General features: G+C 37.5%; 2 protein-coding genes across 3 annotated transcripts; one reads left to right on the top strand and one right to left on the bottom strand.

Moving 5' to 3' along the window:
- Positions 1 to 399: 399 nt before the first annotated feature.
- Positions 400 to 2,987, top strand: LOC18035365 (polyol transporter 5). The gene is made up of 3 exons (XM_006423153.2): positions 400 to 732; positions 1,044 to 1,390; positions 1,719 to 2,987. The coding sequence occupies exons 1-3, from the start codon at positions 576 to 578 to the stop codon at positions 2,820 to 2,822; spliced, it is 1,608 nt and encodes a 535-aa protein (XP_006423216.1). The 5' UTR covers positions 400 to 575; the 3' UTR covers positions 2,823 to 2,987.
- A 1,142-nt stretch (positions 2,988 to 4,129) lies between these two features.
- LOC18034675 (phosphatidylinositol 4-kinase alpha 1) lies at positions 4,130 to 24,023 on the bottom strand. 2 transcript variants are annotated; one of them, XM_006423154.2, is made up of 26 exons: positions 22,677 to 24,020; positions 21,912 to 22,253; positions 21,632 to 21,793; positions 20,739 to 20,909; positions 20,416 to 20,574; positions 20,190 to 20,317; positions 19,694 to 20,000; positions 18,514 to 18,682; positions 17,719 to 17,936; positions 16,473 to 16,631; positions 16,208 to 16,390; positions 14,841 to 15,371; positions 14,358 to 14,717; positions 13,434 to 13,648; positions 11,862 to 12,045; positions 11,545 to 11,681; positions 11,253 to 11,406; positions 10,136 to 10,402; positions 8,610 to 8,687; positions 8,411 to 8,464; positions 7,418 to 7,590; positions 6,859 to 7,054; positions 6,380 to 6,520; positions 5,596 to 5,804; positions 5,230 to 5,391; positions 4,130 to 5,108 (listed from the first exon to the last, which is right to left on the bottom strand). In XM_006423154.2, the coding sequence occupies exons 1-26, from the start codon at positions 23,616 to 23,618 to the stop codon at positions 4,850 to 4,852; spliced, it is 6,060 nt and encodes a 2,019-aa protein (XP_006423217.1). In that variant the 5' UTR covers positions 23,619 to 24,020; the 3' UTR covers positions 4,130 to 4,849. The 2 variants fall into 2 exon arrangements, with proteins under 2 accessions (XP_006423217.1, XP_024035329.1); XM_024179561.1 differs by lacking the exons at positions 4,130 to 5,108; positions 5,230 to 5,391; positions 5,596 to 5,804; ... (3 more) ...; positions 8,411 to 8,464; positions 8,610 to 8,687 and adding an exon at positions 9,107 to 9,773 and having other exon boundaries at positions 22,677 to 24,023.
- Positions 24,024 to 24,500: the final 477 nt, after the last annotated feature.

Here is a 24,500-nt window from a genome sequence, read left to right on the forward strand (position 1 = left end):
GCTGGCAAACAAGTGGGTCGAATTAAAAAACTAATATTATTATCATTTCATATCTAAAAATAAATATTAAAAAAAGCATTATTATTTAACAACCCATTATCCCCTTTCGATCAAAACTATACATAAAATACTAAATATCAAGCAGCAACCATTAATATATTGAGAATATAAATAATTAAAAAGAAAAAAAACAGCACATTGGTTTCAGTTTTTATATATCACATATGCACAGCAAGATTGACACTTCTATCCTATTTTACCCAACAGGGTTAAAGATTCACATGGCTTTACCAATGAGTGAAAATGAAACAAGGACAAATAATCAAATAATAATTAACTTCTCTTTTATTTGGACTCTTTGGTCCAAGCAATGATGTAAGCTTCGCTCTATATAATAAGCTTATAACCTAAACTGTCCAGCAAATTAAACATACACTTCACACACAAGGCTTCTTGTTTTTGTAGTAGTTTCATGGCAGCTTGAGTTTCTATCTCTTCTTCCAAACCCTAGCTTATATAATTAAACACTCGCAGTCTCTCTCTCTCGCTCTCTGGCTAGCTAGCTTAGCAACAACATGGCTGCAGGCTTGGGAGCCAAGAGCAACAACAATACTGACCCTCAAAACCAAAAAACTCTTGCGGATTTTGATCCCCAAAAGAAACCAAAAAGAAATCTGTATGCCTCCGGCGCTGCCATTTTGGCTTCCATGACTTCAATCTTACTAGGTTATGGTAAGTTAACTTTGCAAGAACCCTTTCTTGTATCTATATCTATAAGTTTGCTTTACATCGTGATTCACGAAACATGCATCATGGAGATGGAAGTAATAAGGTTTCTTTGTGAAGAAAATCTTCTCAGAAAGTGGATAAGTTTTGTGTGGGTGTTAGTCGGTTTAACAGGAAAAAAAACTGTTTAAATTAGTATAAGAAATTAAGAGTTCGAATCTCGCTGTCATAAGATTTTATTTCATGCATGCGTGATTGGTTCTGCATGCATTAATTAATTATTATTATTATTTTTTTTTGGTGTTCTTTTCTTGTAGACATTGGAGTAATGAGTGGAGCTGCACTCTACATCAAAGACGACTTTAAAGTCAGTGACACAAAAATCGAGATCTTAATTGGAATCTTGAATATTTTCTCACTCATCGGCTCACTGGCCGCCGGCAGAACCTCCGACTGGATTGGCCGCCGGTACACTATCGTGTTAGCCGGGGCCATCTTCTTCGCCGGAGCGCTGCTCATGGGGTTTGCCACAAACTATGCTTTCCTCATGGGGGGTCGCTTCGTCGCCGGCGTCGGCGTCGGATACGCTGCATTGATCGCTCCCGTATACACAGCTGAACTCTCTCCGGCTTCCACTCGAGGCTTTCTCACCTCATTTCCTGAGGTTTGTGCTTCTTCTTCTTGTTTTTGGAAATAGCTTTCTTGTTTCTTAAAACAGAAACAATTTTGAACGGATGATACTTTTACTTTCCAAAGTTTTGAAATACAACCTTCAAACACTCGAATGAGTAACGGTATAAATGCGTTTCTCTCTTTTTGTATTTTAAGATTTTATCCTCTAAATCCGTGACGTATTAATTAAACAAAGTAATCTCTAATCTCCTCACTAGTGTTAGGACCTATCTTAAAAACCAAGCTAATATTTGATACTTAACTAAAATATAATAAACTATAAGGGATTAATTGATATTATCCTCTTTTCAACGTTTCAGGTTTTCATTAACGGCGGGATATTACTTGGCTACGTCTCGAACTACGGATTCTCCAAACTACCCCTCCACTTAGGCTGGCGCATGATGCTCGGAATCGGCGCCATTCCGTCGGTGCTTCCCGCCGTCGGCGCGTTAGCCATGCCAGAATCTCCGCGCTGGCTGGTGATGCAAGGCCGACTCGCCGATGCAAAGAAAGTTCTCGACAAAACCTCGGACTCGAAAGAGGAGTCTATGCTCAGACTCGCCGATATCAAAGAAGCAGCCGGCATTCCTGAAGACTGCAACGACGACGTCGTTCAAGTACCGAAAATCAACCGTGGCGAAGGCGTATGGAAAGAGCTGCTGGTCCGTCCTACACCGGCTGTTCGTCACATCATAGTCGCAGCCGTTGGTATTCATTTCTTCCAACAAGCATCCGGCATAGACTCTGTCGTTCTGTACAGTCCTAGAATCTTTGAAAAAGCTGGGATTACGTCAAAAAACGAGAAGTTACTCGCTACTGTAGCCGTTGGATTTGTCAAGACCACTTTCATCCTAGTGGCTACGTTTTTACTCGACAAAATCGGACGGCGTCCGTTGCTTTTGAGCAGTGTTGCAGGCATGATCGCCTCGCTCGCGACCCTTGCTATCTCTCTCACAGTCATCGATCAGTCACACAAAAAGGTGATCTGGGCCGTCGGTTTGGCCATCTCAACGGTTTTATCCTACGTGGCGTTTTTCTCAATCGGGATGGGGCCCATCACGTTGGTTTACAGTTCAGAGATTCTGCCGTTGAAGCTACGCGCTCAGGGAGCGAGTATCGGGATCATGGTGAACAGGGTAACAAGTGGGGTCGTATCGATGACTTTCCTATCGCTTAGTAAAGCGATCACGATTGGCGGCTCCTTCTTTCTATACGCGTCAATTGCATCAGTTGCGTGGGTGTTTTTCTACACGTGTCTCCCCGAAACGCAGGGTAAAACCCTTGAAGAGATGGGGGCGCTCTTTGGTAATTTCCGTTGGCTGAGGGATTCCAAGAGAGAGAAGAGGAGGAACAAAGCCAACGAGATTAACGGTGACAGTGCGAGTAACGTTCAGTTAGGGCCGGTTTCTAACGGTAACTGAAGGGTATTTTAGTAAATACGATGCTTTTTAAAATCTTGGTGTAGCTTTGTAAAATCAATACTGTGTCGTGGTGTGTGTGTGCTGATCACTAATGGGCGATTGAAGAAGTCATTATGCAATGAAAATGAAGCACTATGAATCAAATAGATATAATACTTCTTATAATTCCTATCTCTTTAAAATTTGCGTGAATGGTTAAAATTTTGGTTCGCATTGCAATGATGATTCTAATGCCTCAATTGTCATTCTGGAATTGAGCAAAAATGTTATGCCTAAAACCTTTTGTAATCGTATTTAATTCGATAGACATATTCAAGTTTATTTATTTGATTCGATTGACATAATGTGACTAAATTTCTATGTAAGTAGTAACCAAAGAACGTAATTGTACTTCAATAACTCTTGTTATAATGATTAATGAATTAGTGGAATGGAAAAATAAATTATGAGGAAGTGGGAAAGCTCCAATTATTGAGGAGATAGATATATATGTTGTGATCAACAAAGTGTCTTTGTGCATGCATTTGGGGCTGAAATTGCCATGCGCTTGGACACTTCATTGTTGGTGGTGAATGGTGATGGTTATTTTTCTTTTTTGTTTTGTTTGGAAATTTTTTCTTATTTTTTTAAAGAAATTATTATAATTTTTGCTTGGCTATGCCCTTTCTTACCTATAAATTTTCGTCTTTTTATAATAAAAGAGATTAGTTTATGTGGTTTATGTTATGTGGCTTTTAGAATAAGTGGTCCATTCGTGCATATGTCGACGGTCGATTGAATTGACTACTTATGAAGTTTATTTGAAGTAGAAACAAAGAGACCTCGCAATTTTTATGCATGTTGCCTTTTCCTAGTTTAGTTTGTAAATTCGGGAATCATGATATATTGATATGGTTATAATAAAATTTCGGACATGGGCTTTTTACCAAACTATCAGCTAAAGAAGGAATGGTCCCCTCCAAAAAAGGCGTAATTATTAATTTAATTTTTTTCTTGGTGTGTGAATTGTGAAATGCGTGATCAAAACAAGCTGACACTGTAAATTAAGTAACCTTCTTTGGTTTTTTAGGTAAGACAATAGTTTTAACTTTGAAGGTTTTCAATTCCTTGGAAATTTGTCTTAATAAAACTTACCCATATAAGTTGTGCATTTTGAAGCGACATAACAGAAAAAGATTTCAGTACATAATAAGGTCTACAAAGTAACAAGATTTTCATTTTTTTTTTTTAAATAAAACAAATGTACATGGAACCATACGACCCTAATTACCAAAACCAAGAGATGAAAATGCAAGATATGAGCGCCCGTAAGCGATCAAATAATGAGGCATTTGATGTGGTGTTTTCAATACATGGATCAGCGCATAATCGGTCTGTGCTGGGAATTTCAATCTCATTCTGACAGAGCACCTGCTTGATATCTTGGGAGATCACGTTTCAGGGACACATCATCCTAATTATTATATACCGTCCATGCATTAATGTTAATACGCCCATTGATGAATGGTTTTGCAGCTTGAGTAAGACGTTGCAGCTCGAGTAAGACGGTGGCAATTGGCAAATCCTACACGTTTTTTTTTTACCCTATTATCATTTATCACTAGGACGAACACCGACATCAGACTGGCCTCTTGTCCTATAAAGGAAAACACTAACACTGGAGTATCTCTAACCAATACAACGAAAAGGTTCGATAAAAAATGTCATGTCAGTTGGTATCTGTATGACCAAATTCACACCTTTCACCTGCTGATGCAGTAAGCTGTAGAAGTGTGATTGATCAATCGACACTAAAAATTATATCTATACAAGCCTCACGATGAAGCCACCAACTAGGTTAAAGCCAACTCAATTAAGTTATGCCTAATATACAATCATTTCCTCAACATCGATTTTGTAGCAGGTCTACAATCTTTTCTGCTGAAAAAAATACAGTAGAAATCCTCTGAAAATTGCATCTACATCACAATAATTAGCAAAATATAAAGCAATCATGTACATTAGCATAAGAGCTTTGAAATTTTGTTTCACTTCTCAATGCCCTGTTGCAGATACTGAATCAAGTCATAGCCAGCAGTAGTCCACTTGTTGTAAGCATCTGTGCACACATTCCTCATGAAAATTGCAGCCTCACGATCACTCATCTCAGGATGAAACCTCTTGCGAAGATTTCCAATAGGATCACCCCTGCTAAAGCAAGGTAACCCGCTGTCTAGCATTAACAACACAGTGTTGATGATCCCATCCATATAACGGCGAGCAGCTAGATAACCCTTGATGCACAAGCTATTAATGACACAAAGTAATGCAGTCAACTTTCAGCTAAAAGTTCATTCACAAGCGCGCGCGCACACAAATAAAATTAAGAATAAAAGAATAAAGCTTCAAAAAGAAATACTTGTACTACCTAACGAATTGATTCCAAGTATCACTCTTCATCACCCCGGATGGATCCAGTAATTGAGTCATTTCATGGCTCAGCTTGAAGTGTGCACTCTCAAAACGCATGTTTCTACCAGGTGATGTCTCCAAAATGAAACCAAAATCAATATGGACCAGCCTCCCGATGCTACAATGACATTATAACATGGTTAAAGGTATGTTTCAGTATCTTCATAACAAATACCAGAAAACTATATAATTTTTCAGATATATCTATTGATGGACAACGAAGTAAAGCAATTGTAAATAACAGCGACAGTCATCAGAATTCACAAATCTAACTTGATAAATTGCGTAGGTGAGAGAGAGAGAGAGAGATGATGCCTCATACTTATCAAAAAGAAGATTTCCATTGTGCCTATCCTTTGGTTGGAGTAATAAGCTTGCAACTGCATAACCAGCGCTGCTAATGATAAAATTCTCTCGTGCAGCTTCAAAACTAGTAGAACCAACAGGTCCAAAGTCCTGTTGGAAAATCTCATACAAACCACCATCAGTTATTTCGCCCATTTGACTTCTACTCCGTGTATTAGGCACAACCTGCAAGATAAGAAAGCTAGTTAGGAGAAGAAGCCTGCGCATTGTATACAGAAAGCCTTTTCAAGTTAGAGCCCTTCATACATTTGAATTTCAAATGTCAAGTGTAAATTCAGCTATAAAGACTTCATTTCCTACCTAATAAAAAAATTTTGCATTGCTTTGGGAAAAAAAATTAATTAATATCTTATCCAAGTTATATGGTAAAACTATGATGTATATATGTTTGGACAGGCTTAATGACACCCAAAAGCCCAGGTAAATCGTACAAGATGGCAGCCAGGCTGTATCTAATCAGAAATAATGTCTTTTAGAAATTTGGAACAATCAACAAAGTGGGCCCTGATCTGTATCAAAGCACATCATACAAAATCTTGTAAAATCCAAAATACTCCTCAGACTAGAGCACAGAAATCCCAAACAGAAACTGACAAGATATTCCAATGTCCATAACTTATCTAGTAATTATTAATGAGAAATGTTAAAGTGGTACAATTACTAAAACAAAAGTGTTGGTTGGTGTGTGGGGGCGTGGCAGGGCAGATACTTAAGCATACTTTTCTATTAAACAAACTCACCTCAATTATACCTCTCTCTGGACCAGTTGGGAGAACACCATATGGAAACAGATAGAGATTAAGTCCGACTGCTTCAAATATGTCTCTAAGAAGGGAAATCACTTGAAGAGCAAGAACATCTTGTCGACAATCATCTCCAACCTTGAATAAAGAAAATGTAGTTAAGATAAAGATCAAAAAACAGGAATATCTATGAAGTTTGCAATATGATAAAAATTAATATTAAGTCAACAATATAATAAAAGATCAGGTAGATGAAACGAAGAAGCATGTCTTTTGACTTTTGGTTTCTACTTGAAAACACTTATATGCCATAAATACTGAACAAAATAGATATCACATAATTCACAGTTAACCGACATGTGTGGCTTGGTGATCTTTCATTTGCAGGTTCTCATATAAGACATGAATGTTACATAAGACAAAAAACTAATTTTGCTCTAACCCACAATGATATATAGACAATGATATATACACACCTTGAAAATGCAAGCTTGGGGCATCACATTGCTTTGATCACCATCCCGGTCCACCACATTAAATGTGATCATAATAGGAACTTTGGCTGCTGACTGTAAAGGTATTCCACTATCCACCCGGATGCCCCTTACAAGCTTGTTAGGGGCAGTTGGTAGATAAAGGTCTTCTCCCGCCATTTCAATTTTTTCCAACTCCCTGTTATAGCAAGCAGGTCAACACCAATTAAAGCTTGCATTGAGCTACCACTTGACCTAAAAGCTTAACCTTGAAATAAAGGGCCCAAACAATAGTATTTAAGCTTGCTGTATCATTCCCCCTCATATGCAAGGCTCATTTGGCCATGTCGTATGAATCCAACAGACCAACACAGGCAGCCCATTCCACTCTGGGGGAATTCAATTTGTGTTCAGGGGGTTTTGAACACAGCATTAAGGTCAAATATGCTCTGAGACAATGCTGAGTAGAAACCACTTGACCTAAAAGCTTAAGCTTGAAGGTAAGGGCCCAAACAATAGCATTTAATATTGCTTTAACAGCTTGAACAAGTAATAAGTATACCTCCGGATACCAGCTCGACGTTCTTCCTTGGGAAGCGGATACAGTGCACCAGAAATATTAGTAACTTTGTCAAAGAAGTCAAACTCTCTTTGAAACAAATCAAGGGCCTTGGGATTGAAACCATCAATAATACGCTGCCGAACCATGGGCAACAATGTTTGAAACGAACCATTCTGAAAAAACAGCAAGTAGGAAGAGATATTGAGCATGAATGACATATTACAGAAAGGCTTTGAAAATCCAATAGAAATATTAAGAACGTTTCCACAAATTTTGCAAGTTATAGATGCAATAGGTGTGGTACAAAACACCACACCTATTTATCAATATCATATATAAACATAGATGTCTGTGATTTTTTATTCAGCACTGTGCCCATATTAGTCATATGCATCAAAACATTTTTAACAGTAAAATTTATCAATAATTTACAAACTCCTCTTAGAACTCACAGTATTCTAAACAACAAAATTTACAACACACCTAACCTCTTACCCTCACAAATGATAATTTCTTCAACACAGCTAACAGGATTATTCTAAAATTCATAGCATTACCAAACTGGCCCTTACTGAATTTTGAATTTATAGTTAGATCATGTGACTCATCAAAATAAGATGTGGAGAATTTAGCTCCCATCTAAAATTATAAGGGATTATATCTTTCAAATTTTTAGAGATTTTAGCCATATATTTCTAAATACTTTCAATTTTCTTGGGAAAATCTGTACAAAAAATGATATAACGAACATATTTCTCACAACAAAAGAAAACAAATCCATACACAACTTAATGAAGGATTTGAAAACTATAACATAGATTAAGATATTTCAATAAGTGGTTTCCATGGCGTCATAATAGATGTTCTCATTGTTCATACGCCAAGGAGTTCTTTTGATCATTCATAAGTCACTTCGATCGAGACTTATGCAAAGGTTCATATCATTCACGGACCAATGGATTCTTGCTTGATATAAAGAGAAGATGAATGTACCTTCACAGAGTTAGCATCTTTCTCTTTCCCAGATTCTGGTACAAATGTCTCACCCTGCCATCCACAAACTCGTGTGTTACATATTCTAATAGAGAAACAGAAAATATAATTTACATGAAAAGCACATTCCATCAAAATTAACCAAAAGCATAATAACTGCAGGCCTTCTAGTCCTATTAATAAATAAATATTCTCACACCTGTAGATGCCATATCAGTATATGCGCAAATATATCACTTCTTTGAGTTGCTCTAAGCAAATACCCTTCTACCAATCTCTGAAAGTTATGAAGTGGAAAATAGATAGATCAATAAATCATAATATATGCTAATAGATAAAGACAGTAGTCATACATATTATTTGGTCTAATTTTAGAATGTCTGTCAAGCCAACCGCAACCATACCCACTAAATCATAGTATATGCTCATAGATAATGACAGTAATCTCGTCTCCAAAATGTTATATAGCAAATCCAAGAATTTGCAACTCTTATGCTGTTGCTATAAAAAATTACAATAGAAAAGTTGAGAAAATATCGAAGACCTTACCAATTAAATACCCAACTTACTCTAATCTATATCTCCAAAATGTTATTAGAGAGAATTTAAGGATTTACAACTCTCATGTTGTTAGAAAATGTTATTATAGATGAGTTGAGAGAAGATAGAAGAGTTTGGAATTTGGAAGTTTTAGGGAGTGTAGTCTAGCACGTCCCTTATTGGGTATCAAAGTTTCCTATTTGCTTATCCGAACCATTTAAATGATTTTGAGGGCGAGTCTTTTGTTGGGACTTGAATGAAGAAGAGATGAACACTAGAGAAATAATTCAAAACCCCTCTTTTATGTGTACAACTCATTCATAGAGTGTGATTGGTTAGAAAAGTATAGAAACTTCCAATCACCTCTTTCTTCTAGTGAATGGTTTCAAGATTGTGGAAGAGATAAGTAAAGAGTACTGTTGTGACTCCCTACTACGAAAATCATTGGCATTTGGAAGGGAGAAAAGCTAAATCTTCCCGAATGTGCAGTTTATGCCCTAATATGGTGGTATGAAATGAAATAAACAAATGGATTTTCAAGTTACAAAAAGAGACAGGAATTCTGAAAAATTAACATCTTGCTCCAGATAGGACTTCAGAGTTCCAAGGAGTATTAAGATTGATTGTTTATCTTCATTTATCCCAATTGAGAGGGGATTTTGGGTTCTAGCTATTTGGGTTGTTCAGCTTTAACAGTGGTGGATGGGTATTTTTGCTGACCATCCCAGCATTTCTTTTGACTTTCTTTATATAGCTTTAGCTTCCCCAATATAGGGTATTTTTTGTCATTTGATGGCCATCTGGTCCACACCCTACATAATAACTGAATCTTTCATTATTACTCCAAATTTCAGTGCTTCCAATCATCAAAAATAAATAAATAAATAATGATTTACACTGGAATGAGCATTATCAGTCCTTTAGATAAAAACTTATGAATGTAATTCAATGTCACAGAAGTGGAATCATGCCATTAAATAAAGATAGATCAAGCTCAGATTGGTCCAAGTTGCTTAACCTCTTGGCACAATCCAAGGGAAAATTAACAGTGGATCAGGAAATTTCAAAAGCCCAGATAATGCAGTAAGGTCTCAATCAATTTTCCAGACTCAACACCCCTGCGATAATGCACAAAATATAGATAGTAACACACACATAGATCAACATTTTCATTACATTACTCACCTCATCATCGTATCGAAGAGCCTGAACTAGCTGTGGCATGAAGAAAGTAACTCGTTCAGGAGGATAAGACTCCAAGACCCTAAGTATATAGGCCATGACACGTGGATGACCCTTATATGCTGGAGTAAGGAACTCAAGGGCTTGTGTGATTGAACAAGCTGCCCAGTGTGGCAATTGTTGCAGAAGAGCTGAATCTTCATCAACAGCCTTAGGAGTGACAAAATACGGCAATGCTTCAGGTATACAGCGGATGTCCAATATATGCAACTGCAAGAACCACCAGGGAAGATCAAGAGAAATCATAAAATAAACATGATTAAACATCACATATAAGCAATGAACTTTTGGGATATGTCTTTTCCATTTCACACAATTAGAAAATGATGTCTCAAACTAGGAATCATATTGAGAAGCTGAATTCATCTTATCGTAATTTAAGGCATGGGTTTCTTTATCACTTCCAAGTTCTGAACAAAATAGGTATCCTAGAAATGGATGTTCAACATTTAGCATCAGATAGATAAACATTACTGCAAATCCTTATTTTACAACACCCATGTATTGTTTTGCATAAAAGGATACTGCTACCACCATCATCCCCACTCCAACCTACCCACCCCAAACTCAAACCACCACAGACAAACAAACACACCGGGTGCATGCGTATCAAACGGGAGAAAAAAAATACTATGCCAATGATGCCCCATGCAATGAATCATTCGCTCACTGTTCAAAAATAGAATTGTACCCTGAAAAATGAAGAAACAGGATGAGGAAAGAAAATGTTGTGAATCATCCAATATTTCAGAACAGAATAAACCCAGAAAAGAATCTTGGTCATAATAGACGCTCAACTAAATTTAACTTCATATTCAAATCCCTCTTGACAATCCTTCAAACACAAAACTCAGGGTGAATCAATACATGAAACTCTAAATAATTCCACTCTAGCATGGCTCAAAGGTTCCCACAATAATTTTTCAAAGTATGTTTCTCAAGTTTATTCACACCTTTCTTTCTAAAATCATCATGCAAATAATAACCACGATGAGCAAATTTAAACTTAGGTAATATCATCTAGTGACTAAATAATTCCTAGTCAACATAACAAACTTGCCTGAACCAGCTGAGTTACTTCAGCCTTCAAAGAAGCATTTGCTGGGAACCTTGATGCCAAGGATAGAGCAATCCTAGGATCCACTTGAAAGGCGGTCCGAGCATATTCAACAAGCTTCTCTGAGCTAATTCTCGGCCGCGAAGATACACTTTCCCTGGAGATGAACGGGAATATGAAAACCATACAATTAACATCCACACATGGGATTCTGGTAAAGCATACAGAGACAAAAATAGATAAATAAAAAAAGACCTAAATATTCATCATGCTTAATAAATTCAGAGAATGATACTTTGAGATAATGGGATGTGCCCAAACGTCAAGCCTATCAGCCTCATGCTGACATAGCATCAGAAGAAGCTGCTTCCGTTTCTCTCTTCCCACGTCATAATTTTCAATCTGGCCCCAGATAGGATGAAACTGATCATTCTGCAAAATATCTAAGAAAATTTAGTAACAAGTGTGGTATCCAACTCAGAGTTACCATGACAACAGAATTTACATAAAGAATAATATTACAACAAACGGACAGATGTTTACTTAAGTTCAAAAAATCATGAAACAACTGGCTACTGTGGACTCCATGTATTGCAATTATAAACATCTTACCACGTCAACCAAAGCACTACCATTCTCATGTCCCCGCCCTTTTGCATCATGTTGAAAAGCATCCGCTCGCTCATTCAAAAGATAGTGAAGAAATAAAGAAAGGGACTGAGCCTCACTCTGGGCAAAGTTCACACAATTAATGTCATACCACTCAGGCTCATAAGCAAACCAGCCCAGTGAGGCCCTGTAAAATGCATCAAAGTAAATAACAATTCCTATAAACAAAACTATACTAATATAATTTAATTTGAGTAGAAACAACAAAAGTGCATTTTCTTGTGCAATGCTCAGATAGCACAAGGGTGCATACATTGTATTTAAGGACTCTTAGTTGTGGCAAACAAACGTAAGCCTTGAATGCTACATGCACAGGGAAAGCAAACAAAATACTTAGAAATTTTGTATATACCCCTAATTACAGTGTATTTTGTGGCATGTTCGTATCCAGTTATCTAAAATTGACCAAATGCACATAAATCATGCAATCAAGTCATGCTAGGCCCAAAGACTCGTGAGAAAGAGATTGAAATAATTATTAGAAATTTTTTACATGGTTAAAAGTTTCAGCAGATTTAAAGCATAGACCAAGCAGCACAATTTGGCAAACCTACTTGAAAAACCCATTCAAGACATTTTCGAGTTCCATAACAGGAACATTAAATTGAACAATAGATAAGCTATGTGCTGTTACTTGAAAGGATAAGGTAGAGAAATGCATGGTTACATATATGATGATCCCATTTGATAAAGAAAAAAACATAAAGAGTTTAAAACACCAAAACAAAAAACAAAAAGTTGAGCATTCCTAAAACATGCAGGGATGGTATCATAATGAGAGCTAGAGATGACAACTTTTCCTGCTGGGATGGGTTCCCGTAGGATCTCATCCCGTTTGGGACAAGATTAGGACATATTTTTGTCCCAAAAAAAAATAAAAATAAAGGGACGGAAATGGGACATTTTTTATCCCACTTGCATAAATGGGACAGGACTGGGATTGGCAAATCCCGTCCCGTCCCATCCCATTGCCAACCCTGTTGGTTTGGTTTATTATTATATTATTGAATTATTGGATATTTTAACATAGCTGAAGTTGATTACTATCCAAATCTATAGTTTTTGAAGCGTAAGTCTTAATATTAATGCATGTGCAATGGAAGCACATAGGCGATTAAAAAATGTTAGCATAAAATTATTTTCAAACATGCATATAGTCAAAATAAAACTATTATTTGATTATTTTACTTTGTATTTATTGAAGATTTTTGCTATATTGAATTACGATGACCTTAAAAGAAAAAAAAAATCAGAATTTATTTATTTACATTTGGGACTGTTCAGGATAATGGGATGGAATGGGACGGGACTAGGACATATTTTTTGTCCCAAAAAAAAATAAAGGAACGGAAATGAGATTTTTTTATCCCATTTGCATATACAGGACAGGACTGGGATTGGCAAATCCCGTCACATCTCGTCTCATTGCCAACCCTAATGAGAGCCAATCAAGCATCACAAAAAATGCAAAAGTAAAAAGATAGAAAGTTAAAGTAAAAAGGAAATTGCGGCAACCTGTAAATGCGATCTTCCAGAAGTTGAAGTCCTGATTTGAAATTCTGCAAATATCCCTGGGACTGGCAAGAGCAGAACTTCAGGCCAAGAAGCATGAGAGTGAAGAAAGTGCCAGCGGCTGCAGGATGGCGTGAAAATTTCCATGGGAAATTTGTGGTTCCTTGTAACATCCGACCAAGGAGCAAGAGTTGCTCAACACTATTGTGTCGAACTACCTGTGAAGCCAAACCAGATAGAGAAACAGGGATCATAAGAGTATGATAGAATAAAGAATTACCAGGTACACTATGAAGAGTATGTTTGCTAGAAAGAAAGGAACACTGCAAGAAATATAGCACAAGTGATTTTCTTGAAAATATAGACATGATACAAGAGAACATTTGAAACAGACTACCGGTGACTTAAACACTGTTTTAGGGATAGTATATACAGCAGCTCCATAGCCAGAGGGAAAAACCTAAGTGCAGAATACTTATTAATGATATCATATATTAAGATTGAACAAGGTGTGACTGATTAATCTAGTTATCATGTACTGATCAATATATGAACACAGATACGAAAAAGGGGTTGAGAATCATTTAGCTTTCCACTGAGATTCTGGGCTCATATACATTTAAAAGCCTAGGACAACCAAAAACACAACAAGGATGTGTTCACAAACCTTCAACTACATATGACATCCCAAAAAAAGGGGCAAGGGCGGGGAAGAGGTGGCGAAGAGGATGAAACAATGGACATGAAATACAGTGAGAGAGTGAGCGGACAACCAAAAACAAAACATAAACCTTCCACTGATTGAAGTATGAGCTACTGCCTACCATATATAGATGACATCCCCAAAAAAACAAAAAAAAATAATAATGAACATGAAATAGAAAGAGAGCAAGAGAGAAAGTAATATTTAGTTCAATGATTCCTAACCTCAAAGCGATCAATAAAAAACCCAAGCCATAGTCTATGGGCAATTATTTGTTGAACAGGATCAATTTCAGGCTGTGGTTCTGGTTCCCCAGGTGCAAGATGTGGCCGCAATTTTGCAGCAGGTCCAGAGTATCTCACATCAGTTGCAAAGAGACCTCGTTTTGTATCAATTGTCCATAACCATGCATCAACAAGCTCAGCGAGGACAAGGGACCCCAGTTGGGGTGCAGCTGATACTAACCATGTCCAAATGAAAACGCCAGTTTCCATTGCATCAGGGGTGGAAATATAAGCTGGACACCAACACAGCAGCCGTAGAAGCTGTGAGAAGCCCTCTACATTTGATTTTGAATTGGAATCCTGGCACAGAAAAGAAAAAAAAAATACATGTACACGCACATATATCAGAATAAAGCATTGCCTGAGTGAATAGTTTTCAATACCAAGAATATGGAGAAATGAAGATGAAAAATATATTGTTACCAGATTAGAAAGAAGCAAGGCTGTTGCCTGAGAACAAGTTTCACGAAACTGTCCCTTATCCACTTCCCCACCCTTTTCTGCAACATTAACAAATTGCTGAAGAAGGTGAACAAATTTGGAAAGCAACATCTCATTGAATGAATCATCCTCTGTCTGTGGCTGTTGGGAAAATGCTCCAGATATCAGCCTCTGAAAGCCACCGCCAAACCCAAAACTACCTGTTGGCATGGTGCCAGATTGAAATCCACCAATGCTGTTATACAACCTTCTCATGCCAGCAATTTCTCCAGCATGGTTGCACTTAACTGTTGCACTGACAATACCAGTGCTGAGCACCTCCAAGGCCTCTGCTGGTTTTAAGGTTGCTCCAGAAGCCGCAGCTGCCGCAGCTGTGACTGCAGGAATGTTTGCTGTTCGTATACCAGGCCAGCAATCATTTTTACACGTACCAATTCGTATTTCAGATAAAAGAGAAACCATATCAGTCGTAGGCTGCGCTCTCTGCCAATTATTTGCTTTACAAAGCTTATCCTGAAGTATAAATTTGGAACCATAAAAATCGAGATAGAAATACATAAACTAAACCAAAGAACAAATACAGCATCACCAATGATGATAAATTTTGGGACCATGAAAAGGGGAATAATGATGATACAGAAGATGTATAAAGTTAGCTGACCAAAGATCATTCAAAGAATTCCGTGTAAATATTCCCGCATAGTATAAAGTCAGATAATCAAAGATCATTCAAAGAGTTCCAAGAAAATACTTCCACATGGTCTAATAATAGCCAACTGAGCATGCAAAAGAAGAGTAAGATTTCACATAATGAACAAACGCATAGTCAAAAGCTTTCCATTCCAGCAAGAAAATAAACTAAATTCCAGAAGACTTTGGTGTAAAAACATTGACCACCAATATTAGCTTGTAGCATATATACCATAATTCATAGCATATAAGGACCAACCAGCCTAAGGGCTGAAAGTGAAATTATTTCCTCAATTTTCCACAGAAATTAGCTTGCATGCAGAGAAAGAAAAAGAAGGGGGGGGGGGGGGGGGGGGGGGGGGGAACTCTTTTTGGAATACTTTTGCATTACCAAACTGTTTGTCCCCCAAATGCAGGACAAAGCAGAAGATTATAGTGTAGAAACAAGATCCACCATGAAGTGTAAGCAAATCCATTCCACATGACTAACTCTACAAATGTAAGAGAAATTGAGATGATGTATAGGACTGCATATGACTAACCTATTCACATATTGAGAGGGGAGAAAAAGAGAAAGAGTGGTGGTGGGGCAAACTCAACTTAAACTGGTTTCCTTGCTTTTAAAATAATAATAATAATATAATAAGCACAGTCATCACCTGAAGCAGGCCCTGGGTAGTGCACGGAGCATATGAAAGCGATGTGAGAACCCATTCTCGAACAAGTCGCTGGTACAAAGAACGAACAGTTGCAACCCATGCAGGATCATTGATAACGGCAGAAGAAGCATCACTATCAAATGAAAATAGTAGCGAATCTAAACAAGATGAATGCCACAAAACCTGCATTATAGAGTTCCACGTGTTTCAAAATGCACCAGAGAAATTGAGCATAAATGGAAACTTATCATGAACATAACTTTACCTGAGGAAACTTATCTCTAAGCTGAGTTAACAAGTTAACGGCAGTATCACGGAGGTGTTCCTCCCTCTGTGACATACTTTTTATGAGGAAACAAGCATGAGCAAAAAGAGTAGATTCTTTGATCTCAGCTTCCTTGCCTGTTTCTGCTGTCCGTTCTTCCTGTACCCAGATCAAAATGTCAATGATGCCCAAAAGCAAGAGAAAGAGAACAGCAACAAACATCATATTTGATGGAACAGAAAGAAAGCATTTCTAATGCCTATATTTCAGCAAATGAGGGCATAAGTCATGCAAACAAGAAACTATTAATTAAATATCACATCCTAGAAATCATCAAAAGTCAACACTATAACACTCATTCTAATTTTCATTCATTTTTGTAGTCACCAAAACAGCAATATTACCGCAAAAGTCAATAGCTCTATCTGGCAAACTTAAATGCAAGAAAAGCACCAAAAGCGCACCACCAGAAGTGCAAGCCTCAAGGTAGAATGCACAGTACTTACATTTTAACTATAAATTTTACAAGTACGTATAAACAAATCAATATCAAGGAAAGTTAATAAGAATCTAAAATTTTGTTTGGACATTAAGAATCATACTAAAATCTAGAAAAGAAATTATCAATTTATCACCACCAAATTGATCAAAATTGTATGTAGATTTATGATATTTAAAATATAACACATAATCAACTACAAGCAATAATACACAAAGAATAACCCACAAGGACCAAAGACCAATCTTAGTGTGACGAGAGTACTCAAACACTTGAACTGGTCTTTCACCATATTAAGAACATAATTTAAAAAAGACAACATTATATCTGACAAAAATCAACATATGTGCCTCATAAAAATTTCAAAAACTAGGCAGGCCTCAGAAAAGCTACTGCCGCCTCAGAGAATACGAGGCAGGGCTCAGAATTCACCACAAAGACACCGATCATATGTGGTGTGCAAATTTAAACTAACAATTAACCAATACGGGGAACTGAACCATATGGAAAATAAAGATTACATATAGCTCTAGAACAAATTGCAATCCAAGAATAAATGTTTTAACACACAATGTGGCTAACACTCATACATGAAGATAAAAAACCAAATCAGCTGCACTTAACTTTGACAACTCGGTCTAAGATCTATACCCTACCCCATCAAAGAATGAACCTTCCCTATATGAGAAAACAGAGGAAAGCAAAGGGCATTGCTCCAAAAGCTCCAGTTAAAAGATGAAAAAATACCAGCCATGATACTGCAGTTTCAAATGCCCTGAGCACAATTGCATTCAAACATTGGAAAACAGAAGGCATAAGGTTTGGAGTTTTCAAGTATTCAAAAACACAACTGAATGCACTTCTGGCGGCAGTCAAACTAGTGCCTCCATTAAGTATGCCACCATTGCTGCTGAAACGTATAATCTCTAAAAAAGCAACTGCAAGAAGATAGGTCGCCTTCACGCCTACAAACAAATAATAACCAATGTCTTTTTACGATTATAAGTGAAATATACAAAAAGCAACAATCTATATACCCAACGGAATATAATAGAATTTATAGAAATATAAAAAAAAAAAAAAAATTCTTTGATGTCAACAAAAGAATTGAAGGACCAGGTAAATCATGAACTTTTACGAAATAGTTAAACTAGACAGCATTCAGTGAACATAGAGGATAAGCATTTAATTCTCTAGAAACACTAAAAACCCCCATCAAACCTCATCACAAACATTGTCATTGGTCTGGTTTCTGTATACTTAAGCTTTTGACATTTATAGTTTCTCACTATGATATTAAAGTCAGGTTCGAGAGAGAAGTCTTTTGTTTGAGTCCAGATTTTATTAATGAAAATTACAGAACTAGACAGACCTGGGTTCAGATCCCTGTGTATGTCATGTGTGTGTTTCTCCTGTGTATTTAATAATAAGTATGCCAGTTAAATCCAGCTATGCAAGAGAGAGGTTGAATTGGACTTCAATACTATTGTTGGTACCTTCCTATAAGCTTAAAATTTTTAGATTAATAGTTTCTAAACAAACCTGAAATTGTGCTCATCGCTGCAACTTCAACTCGTCCTCCTAAAGCAGCAGAAAGTGCTGCTCTTTGGGTTCCCGCAGCTTTCTCATTCCCACTCCCTCGACGACTACCAGGATTGTGAAGAGCATTGAGTTCCAACTCATCTTCAAGCCATTTCACTGAGCTGACAACCTGGAAAAGACATTATTTATTTTTTTACAGCGAACAAGAGAATATTATAAAATAATAATTAAACAATCATGGAAACAAGTCATCATAAAATATCACATTACAATATAGTTATATTACTGCAATCACTACAGATATTAGCCCAATTCACAAACAAAAATCATATCCATTCAGGCTAACTTGACAAGTGCAACTAAGAGCACAACTCTCATAACAAGAAAGCCCAGTCAACTAAGTAATGCCAGGGTATTAGGCATCCATACCTACAGGACCACCAACGAACAAAGTAGTATTATCTAGGAATCCAAAGTAAGGCTTTACTCTTGAACATCAAAAAGCCTTTGCATATTCACACAAGCTAAGAATACTAATACGTGCCTGAAAGTGTTAAGGGCAACACTTTAAAAGCTTAAATTACAAGGCTCCCCTAATGGTTAAAAAAGCTAATAACAGAGGAAGTCCAGGAAGCAATGATGTAACTAAACAACAATAAGATATGATGAGGGCATTGTGATTTGGAAAGAATAGAAGCCTCTATCATGAAGTAAAGCCCTCTTTCTTTAACAGGATAATAGGTAACTTGTTCCTTCAAGATTTTAATCAGCTTTGCTTGTCTTGCATCCATAATTCCAAAAGAATGGCGGCTTCAAGCGCATCCTAGCATTCACTTAGATCTCAAACTTGTGCACCACTGCTAAAACGCTGACTAATCTGCTATTCCTACACATCAGACCAGACTTCTCTCTACCAGATTTGTATCCTAAAATGCCCTGATAATCACCAGGCGACCCTTACCAAGTATTTTATGCAAACAGAAGTTAGACTGCCAACGTATTCCAATTTCCCACAAACACATTGAAATGAATAATAAAAGCATAAAACATAAAGGAGGGCATTTATATGGATGGAAAATCAAAGACAGAGATGTCATATCCGATCTGAAACAGCAATCTGCCACAGCAAATTTTGGAACCAAACCGAACTTCCATTAAAGCAAATTATGCTTCTACTTACAAGGGGAGGAGTCCCTTGAGCAATATGTTGAACAGCAGACGACCACTGTGTATTCCACATATAAGGTCCAGTCACTGCTTGAAGAGGTATTGTACCCATGCTGCCAACACTGTTCAATGTACTGGAAACTGACTTTACTGGCGGTTGAGTTTTCTGTATGGGGGGTGCCAAGCCAAATAGAGCAATATAGAACCACAAATTGCGAAACAACTTCAAAAGTGATGGTTCCACATCTACGGTAGGATCAAAATCAGAGCATATTTCAGCAACAGCAGGAAGTAAAGGCCCCAGAAAATCAGCTCCACTCCTGCAGCAGTGAAGAGTATCAGATATGAAATCTCTAACAAATAAGACAATGAGGCCAAAAAAATGAGCACGAAGTGAGGCAAGGATTACCATATCCAGAAGAGTGCATGGATACATAAAAATAATTAAATAGGGATATCACAATCATTAAATACGATTTCCTACCAGCATTCAAATAGGCAATACTTACCTCCCACTTTTAGACTCAGCAGCCAGGCCTACATCGGAGCACAAAGATAGCAAACGGTGTCGGTAGTCAGAACGTAGTTTAGCATTTCTAAGACCACCAGCAATAAGAAGAAATCCTGCAGGAAGAGTCTAGCATGTAATTGAAGCAGTGAGCAACAATTAGATAGGATAAACTGTTAAGCAACTTACAGTATCAAATAAGTTCTATATCACAGAAGCAAGCATACCTCAACACGTTCTGTAGTAGCTTCAGCTGCCATTGTTTTGCTTTCAGCAGATCCAACAATTGATAGTTTACTCAAATAACTTCTTGTCATCAGAACAACTGTTTCACGATAGGACTTCTCGAAACCTAAACTTGCCATGTGAGACACAGCATCTAGAAGCTGTAGTAAATTAAGGAGAGAAGAGTTGAGAAACCATGCCACTATATCACAAACAAGTAATAGCCATGACATTATTGTTTCAATGATCCACATAGAAAAATTTGAAACAAGGGTGCAGACTAAATAATCAGCAAATATATGGTCTCAGGATAAAGGTTCCATACTCTGAGCCGCAATAAACTAGGAGTTGAAGCATCACCCTCTTCCAAGCTCTCAATAAAAAGTGGCAATATCATGTCTACCACTTCAGACTTATTAACAGCAACAGTCAAATCAGCTAGCAAGCGTATAACATTAAGCTGCACGGCTGGAACTGCCTGTTTCTCTTTCTCAACCTGAAATTGGCTTGACGTATAAGCATAGACCAGTAGTTAGCTCTGCAATTCAAATTTTATCACTCGAAAAAATAATAATAATAATAATAAATGAAACAAGAAAAAAAAAATTATAGCAGTACAGGTTACAAACATCATGAATCTTTAGATAAGGAAATAAAAAATGCATTAATGATGAAGATTTTAAAACAGCTTGTGGACCAGCTGTCCACTAAGAAAACAAAAAAGTAAGACTATTTGGGCTATACAAAAGTATACCCATAAGGCTAACATCAGCTACAACTCCCTATCTCAAAACCCCATCCCGCTTTAGATGAATGAAGAAAAAAGATGAATCTTGAAACTCCTAAGAAACTGAAGCCCAAGGTGAAGCAAGACAACAAACTGTTACAAACATCATGAATTGACGAAAGAGAAACAAGTCTAATGAGAAAACTCATTGGCCTATGCACTGTTAAATTATTTTTTAAGTGGTCATCTCAAACCGAAGATTACAATCAGTACAATCCAGAAGTGCACAACATTCTCCAAGAGTAACTTAAGCAGAAGTAAAACTCAAAATCAAACATAGGCTTGAAGGCAAACTAAAGAGCAGAAAATAAAGTTTATTCCCAAACGAATAGTAATAAATGTCTATACATAAACACTTACATACATTATTATATGGTAACATAAATGCATGCATACATCTATATATACCACAAGAAAAATGAACAAATGACCTGCTCATCATAATCATTTCGTTCGCGAATACTTGTAGCCAATCCCATGATAAATGTGTCCACAGGCGCCCGGTCCTTGGTCCAGCCAGATTCAATTATTTCACAGCTCGTCTTCATGACAGTCTCAAACATGGCTCCCTTGCTGCTGCCCCAAGTGTCACCCTGTCACAAATAAATTGTAGAAGAACATAAAAATGATAGAAGATAAAAAAACAATTTTATTTCTAAAGTGACCAGAATTAGCTTTGTCATGGTGCAAACTCATAATACAAACCAGTACCTGCGCACAGGCGGTTAGCACAAGAGGCTTCAGACGAATAAGCAAAACTCGCAGCGGCTGACCTCCCCTAATAACAGCAATCTGTGCTATCCCTGCAAGCAGGGAACTGAACAGCTCCTCACAAACTCTCAACTTTCTCCAAACAGAGAGCAAACAAGATTCAGCAGCATCAACTAATAATGCAAGAGTCTCCAACACCAATCGCTTTGAGGTTTTCCCTTCCATATCAAGAGATGCAAGACTCTTTATCTTCAACCTTGCCACAGATTGATAAACAGATAGCTTTGCATTTATTCTGGCTTTCAGGAGAGGCCCCTGTTCAGTCCAATCCCGCTTCCTTATCTGCATATATAACCAATTAACCTTGCTAAATTTTTTTCTTTTATGAAATCAAAATAAAAACTTCTCCTACTCAATAACCAATAACAAACTTTTATTTTATTTTTTTTTTAATTTTCAAATACAGTATATGCTTTCGCTTTTCCCATACAGTTTCTCTTGCTTCCCCTTCTCTTAAAAAAGTTCAAAAGTTAATATGCACTAAGAACTATCTACATATATTTACATATAACAATCAAGCAAACATTGTCACACGGAATTTAACCCAAACTAATGTTTTCTTCAATAAGGTATTCCCGCACAACGCACTACTATTTCTCTACTTATCCAAGTATTAAATTGATTAAATGCAACAAGAATTATCTAATTCTATTAACAATAAATCAAACATTTTATAATATGAAATTTATCTATTGACATTGGTACCTTCAGAAAAGCAGACATGGACTGGAGCTGCCTCTTTGCCAAAAACCTAATCTGCTCCAAAAGCTTAGTGTCGATCTGTACTTTATCCAAAACATGTGTAATCAATTTAAACGCAATTTCTTGCTTCTCCAAGCTCTCCACAGACTCTTCCTCAAAAGAAGCCACCTGTTGCCTGAATTGTTGCCCGAATTGTTGCCCATCGTTCATAGTGAATCCACCAAATATGCTTGCCCCACCATTCATTGACACACTTGAGCCCGACACGATGCTCGCCCCCTCATTTCCAGGACTGGACTCACTCCCGTTACTTTGACTGGGCTGAAGATGATTTGCACTCAATGGGGAGCTCTGAGACGACGAAGTTCCAGAGTTTATAGGTATATGTTCTCTCGGCGAAGCCGGAATTGGCAATGCCAGCTGTTCGAGGAGAACCGTTACCAATTTATTTGCATCGGAAGGCAAAATTGGCGGGAAATTCTTCGATGAAGCCAACAAAAAAGCTCTCGTGATTCCCGAATCTTCAGCTCCATAACAACAGACCGCCGAAATAATGACCTCACCAGTGAGACCAGCGACTTCTGCAGCGAAATCGGGGCTATCGTCACAGGATTTGGACACGTAACCTAAGAATTCCGTGAAGAAAGACGAAATCGAGTCGCTAGTGGAGAACGCCTGCGGCCAGAAGGAGCGGTTAAAAGACGACGGAATGGCGCGGATGAACTCGAGAATGACGGATTTGGGGCGGGAATCGGCCGAGTCGCCGCATTTTGAAAGGAACCGAGCGACGGCGAGTACGGCATTGAGATGAGAACGAGAAACTCTCGGGGATCCGGATAACAACAATTCGGGTTGCGGACATCGGTTGCAAATCCACGCGAGTTTCTCGGAGAATTGTTTTGGATTTTGCGCGATCAGATCACACAGCTCGAACAATGCCTCCATCAAACCAAAGACAAAATCAAATGCACAAATTAATTCACGAAATTACGATTAAAAAATTAGGGCTCCTTGATAAAACTCGGCCATTTTTTTTAGTTTTCGAGAAAATTAAAAAAAAATCAAATATTGTGATGAGCTGTTTTCATTTCTCTACTTATATAATTCCGTTGAAGTTTAATAAAAGTCTCCACACACACTCTCTTTAGGTGTAAATGTGCAATTCTGGCGCCCCCCGGGCATTCCTTCAATCCGGCACCGTTGAGAGAAATTTACGTCTTCTCCGAAAAAATAAAAATGGGGAAATTTAACGTACGGTCATAAAAATACGAGCTAGTTCACTCGGAGACAGTTAGCTGGCTTGGTTGCGTGGGGAGTCACGTGACAGTTAATTTTGAAATGTAGCACGATGTGAAATAGAAAGAATCTCAGCTGGGCTATGCTCTCACTCTGTACAGTGTAGTGACAAAATTGTAATTAATGAGATGGTGGGTGATTTTTATCATTATGGTGGCGTTGGAATATAATATAAAAGTGGATCGTGCTGACACGTATGCGTTTTTTTTTAATAATCATGAGCAAAAGCATCGTAACATTAGAAGTCCTTTTCTGTTTTTTAAGCAGCAATCATGCTGCTCGTGCATCATGCATGGGTAACTTGGAGAGGAATTTGGTTCTATTTCCTGACTTAAATTTTGTCTGAATTTTTTCAAATAATATGAAATTAAACTTCATTGCACAACTTTATTGGGGTCCGAAAAATGCTCTGTGCACACTTCTTTTTTTCCCCCTGCCGGGTGATCATGAATGGAGGATTGACGTGGATGGTCATGATTGAGGATTGACGTGGCAAGCAGAGGTTGGTTGACTAGTGGAGGCCATTAGTTT

Source organism: Citrus clementina, unplaced genomic scaffold (genome assembly GCF_000493195.1).
Source record: "Citrus clementina cultivar Clemenules unplaced genomic scaffold, Citrus_clementina_v1.0 scaffold_8, whole genome shotgun sequence".
Taxonomy (NCBI): domain Eukaryota; kingdom Viridiplantae; phylum Streptophyta; class Magnoliopsida; order Sapindales; family Rutaceae; genus Citrus; species Citrus x clementina.

Coding starts and splice junctions, on each gene's coding strand:
- LOC18035365 (XM_006423153.2), top strand. CDS start 576: ATGGCTGCAGGCTTGGGAGCCAAGAGCAACAACAATACTGACCCTCAA. Junction 733..1,043: donor TTCAATCTTACTAGGTTATG/GTAAGTTAACTT, acceptor CTTTTCTTGTAG/ACATTGGAGTAATGAGTGGA. Junction 1,391..1,718: donor TTCTCACCTCATTTCCTGAG/GTTTGTGCTTCT, acceptor TCAACGTTTCAG/GTTTTCATTAACGGCGGGAT.
- LOC18034675 (XM_006423154.2), bottom strand. CDS start 23,618: ATGGAGGCATTGTTCGAGCTGTGTGATCTGATCGCGCAAAATCCAAAA. Junction 13,649..14,357: donor TTTTTATTGATCGCTTTGAG/GTTAGGAATCAT, acceptor TTGGCTTCACAG/GTAGTTCGACACAATAGTGT. Junction 5,805..6,379: donor CAGAGAGAGGTATAATTGAG/GTGAGTTTGTTT, acceptor CTTATCTTGCAG/GTTGTGCCTAATACACGGAG.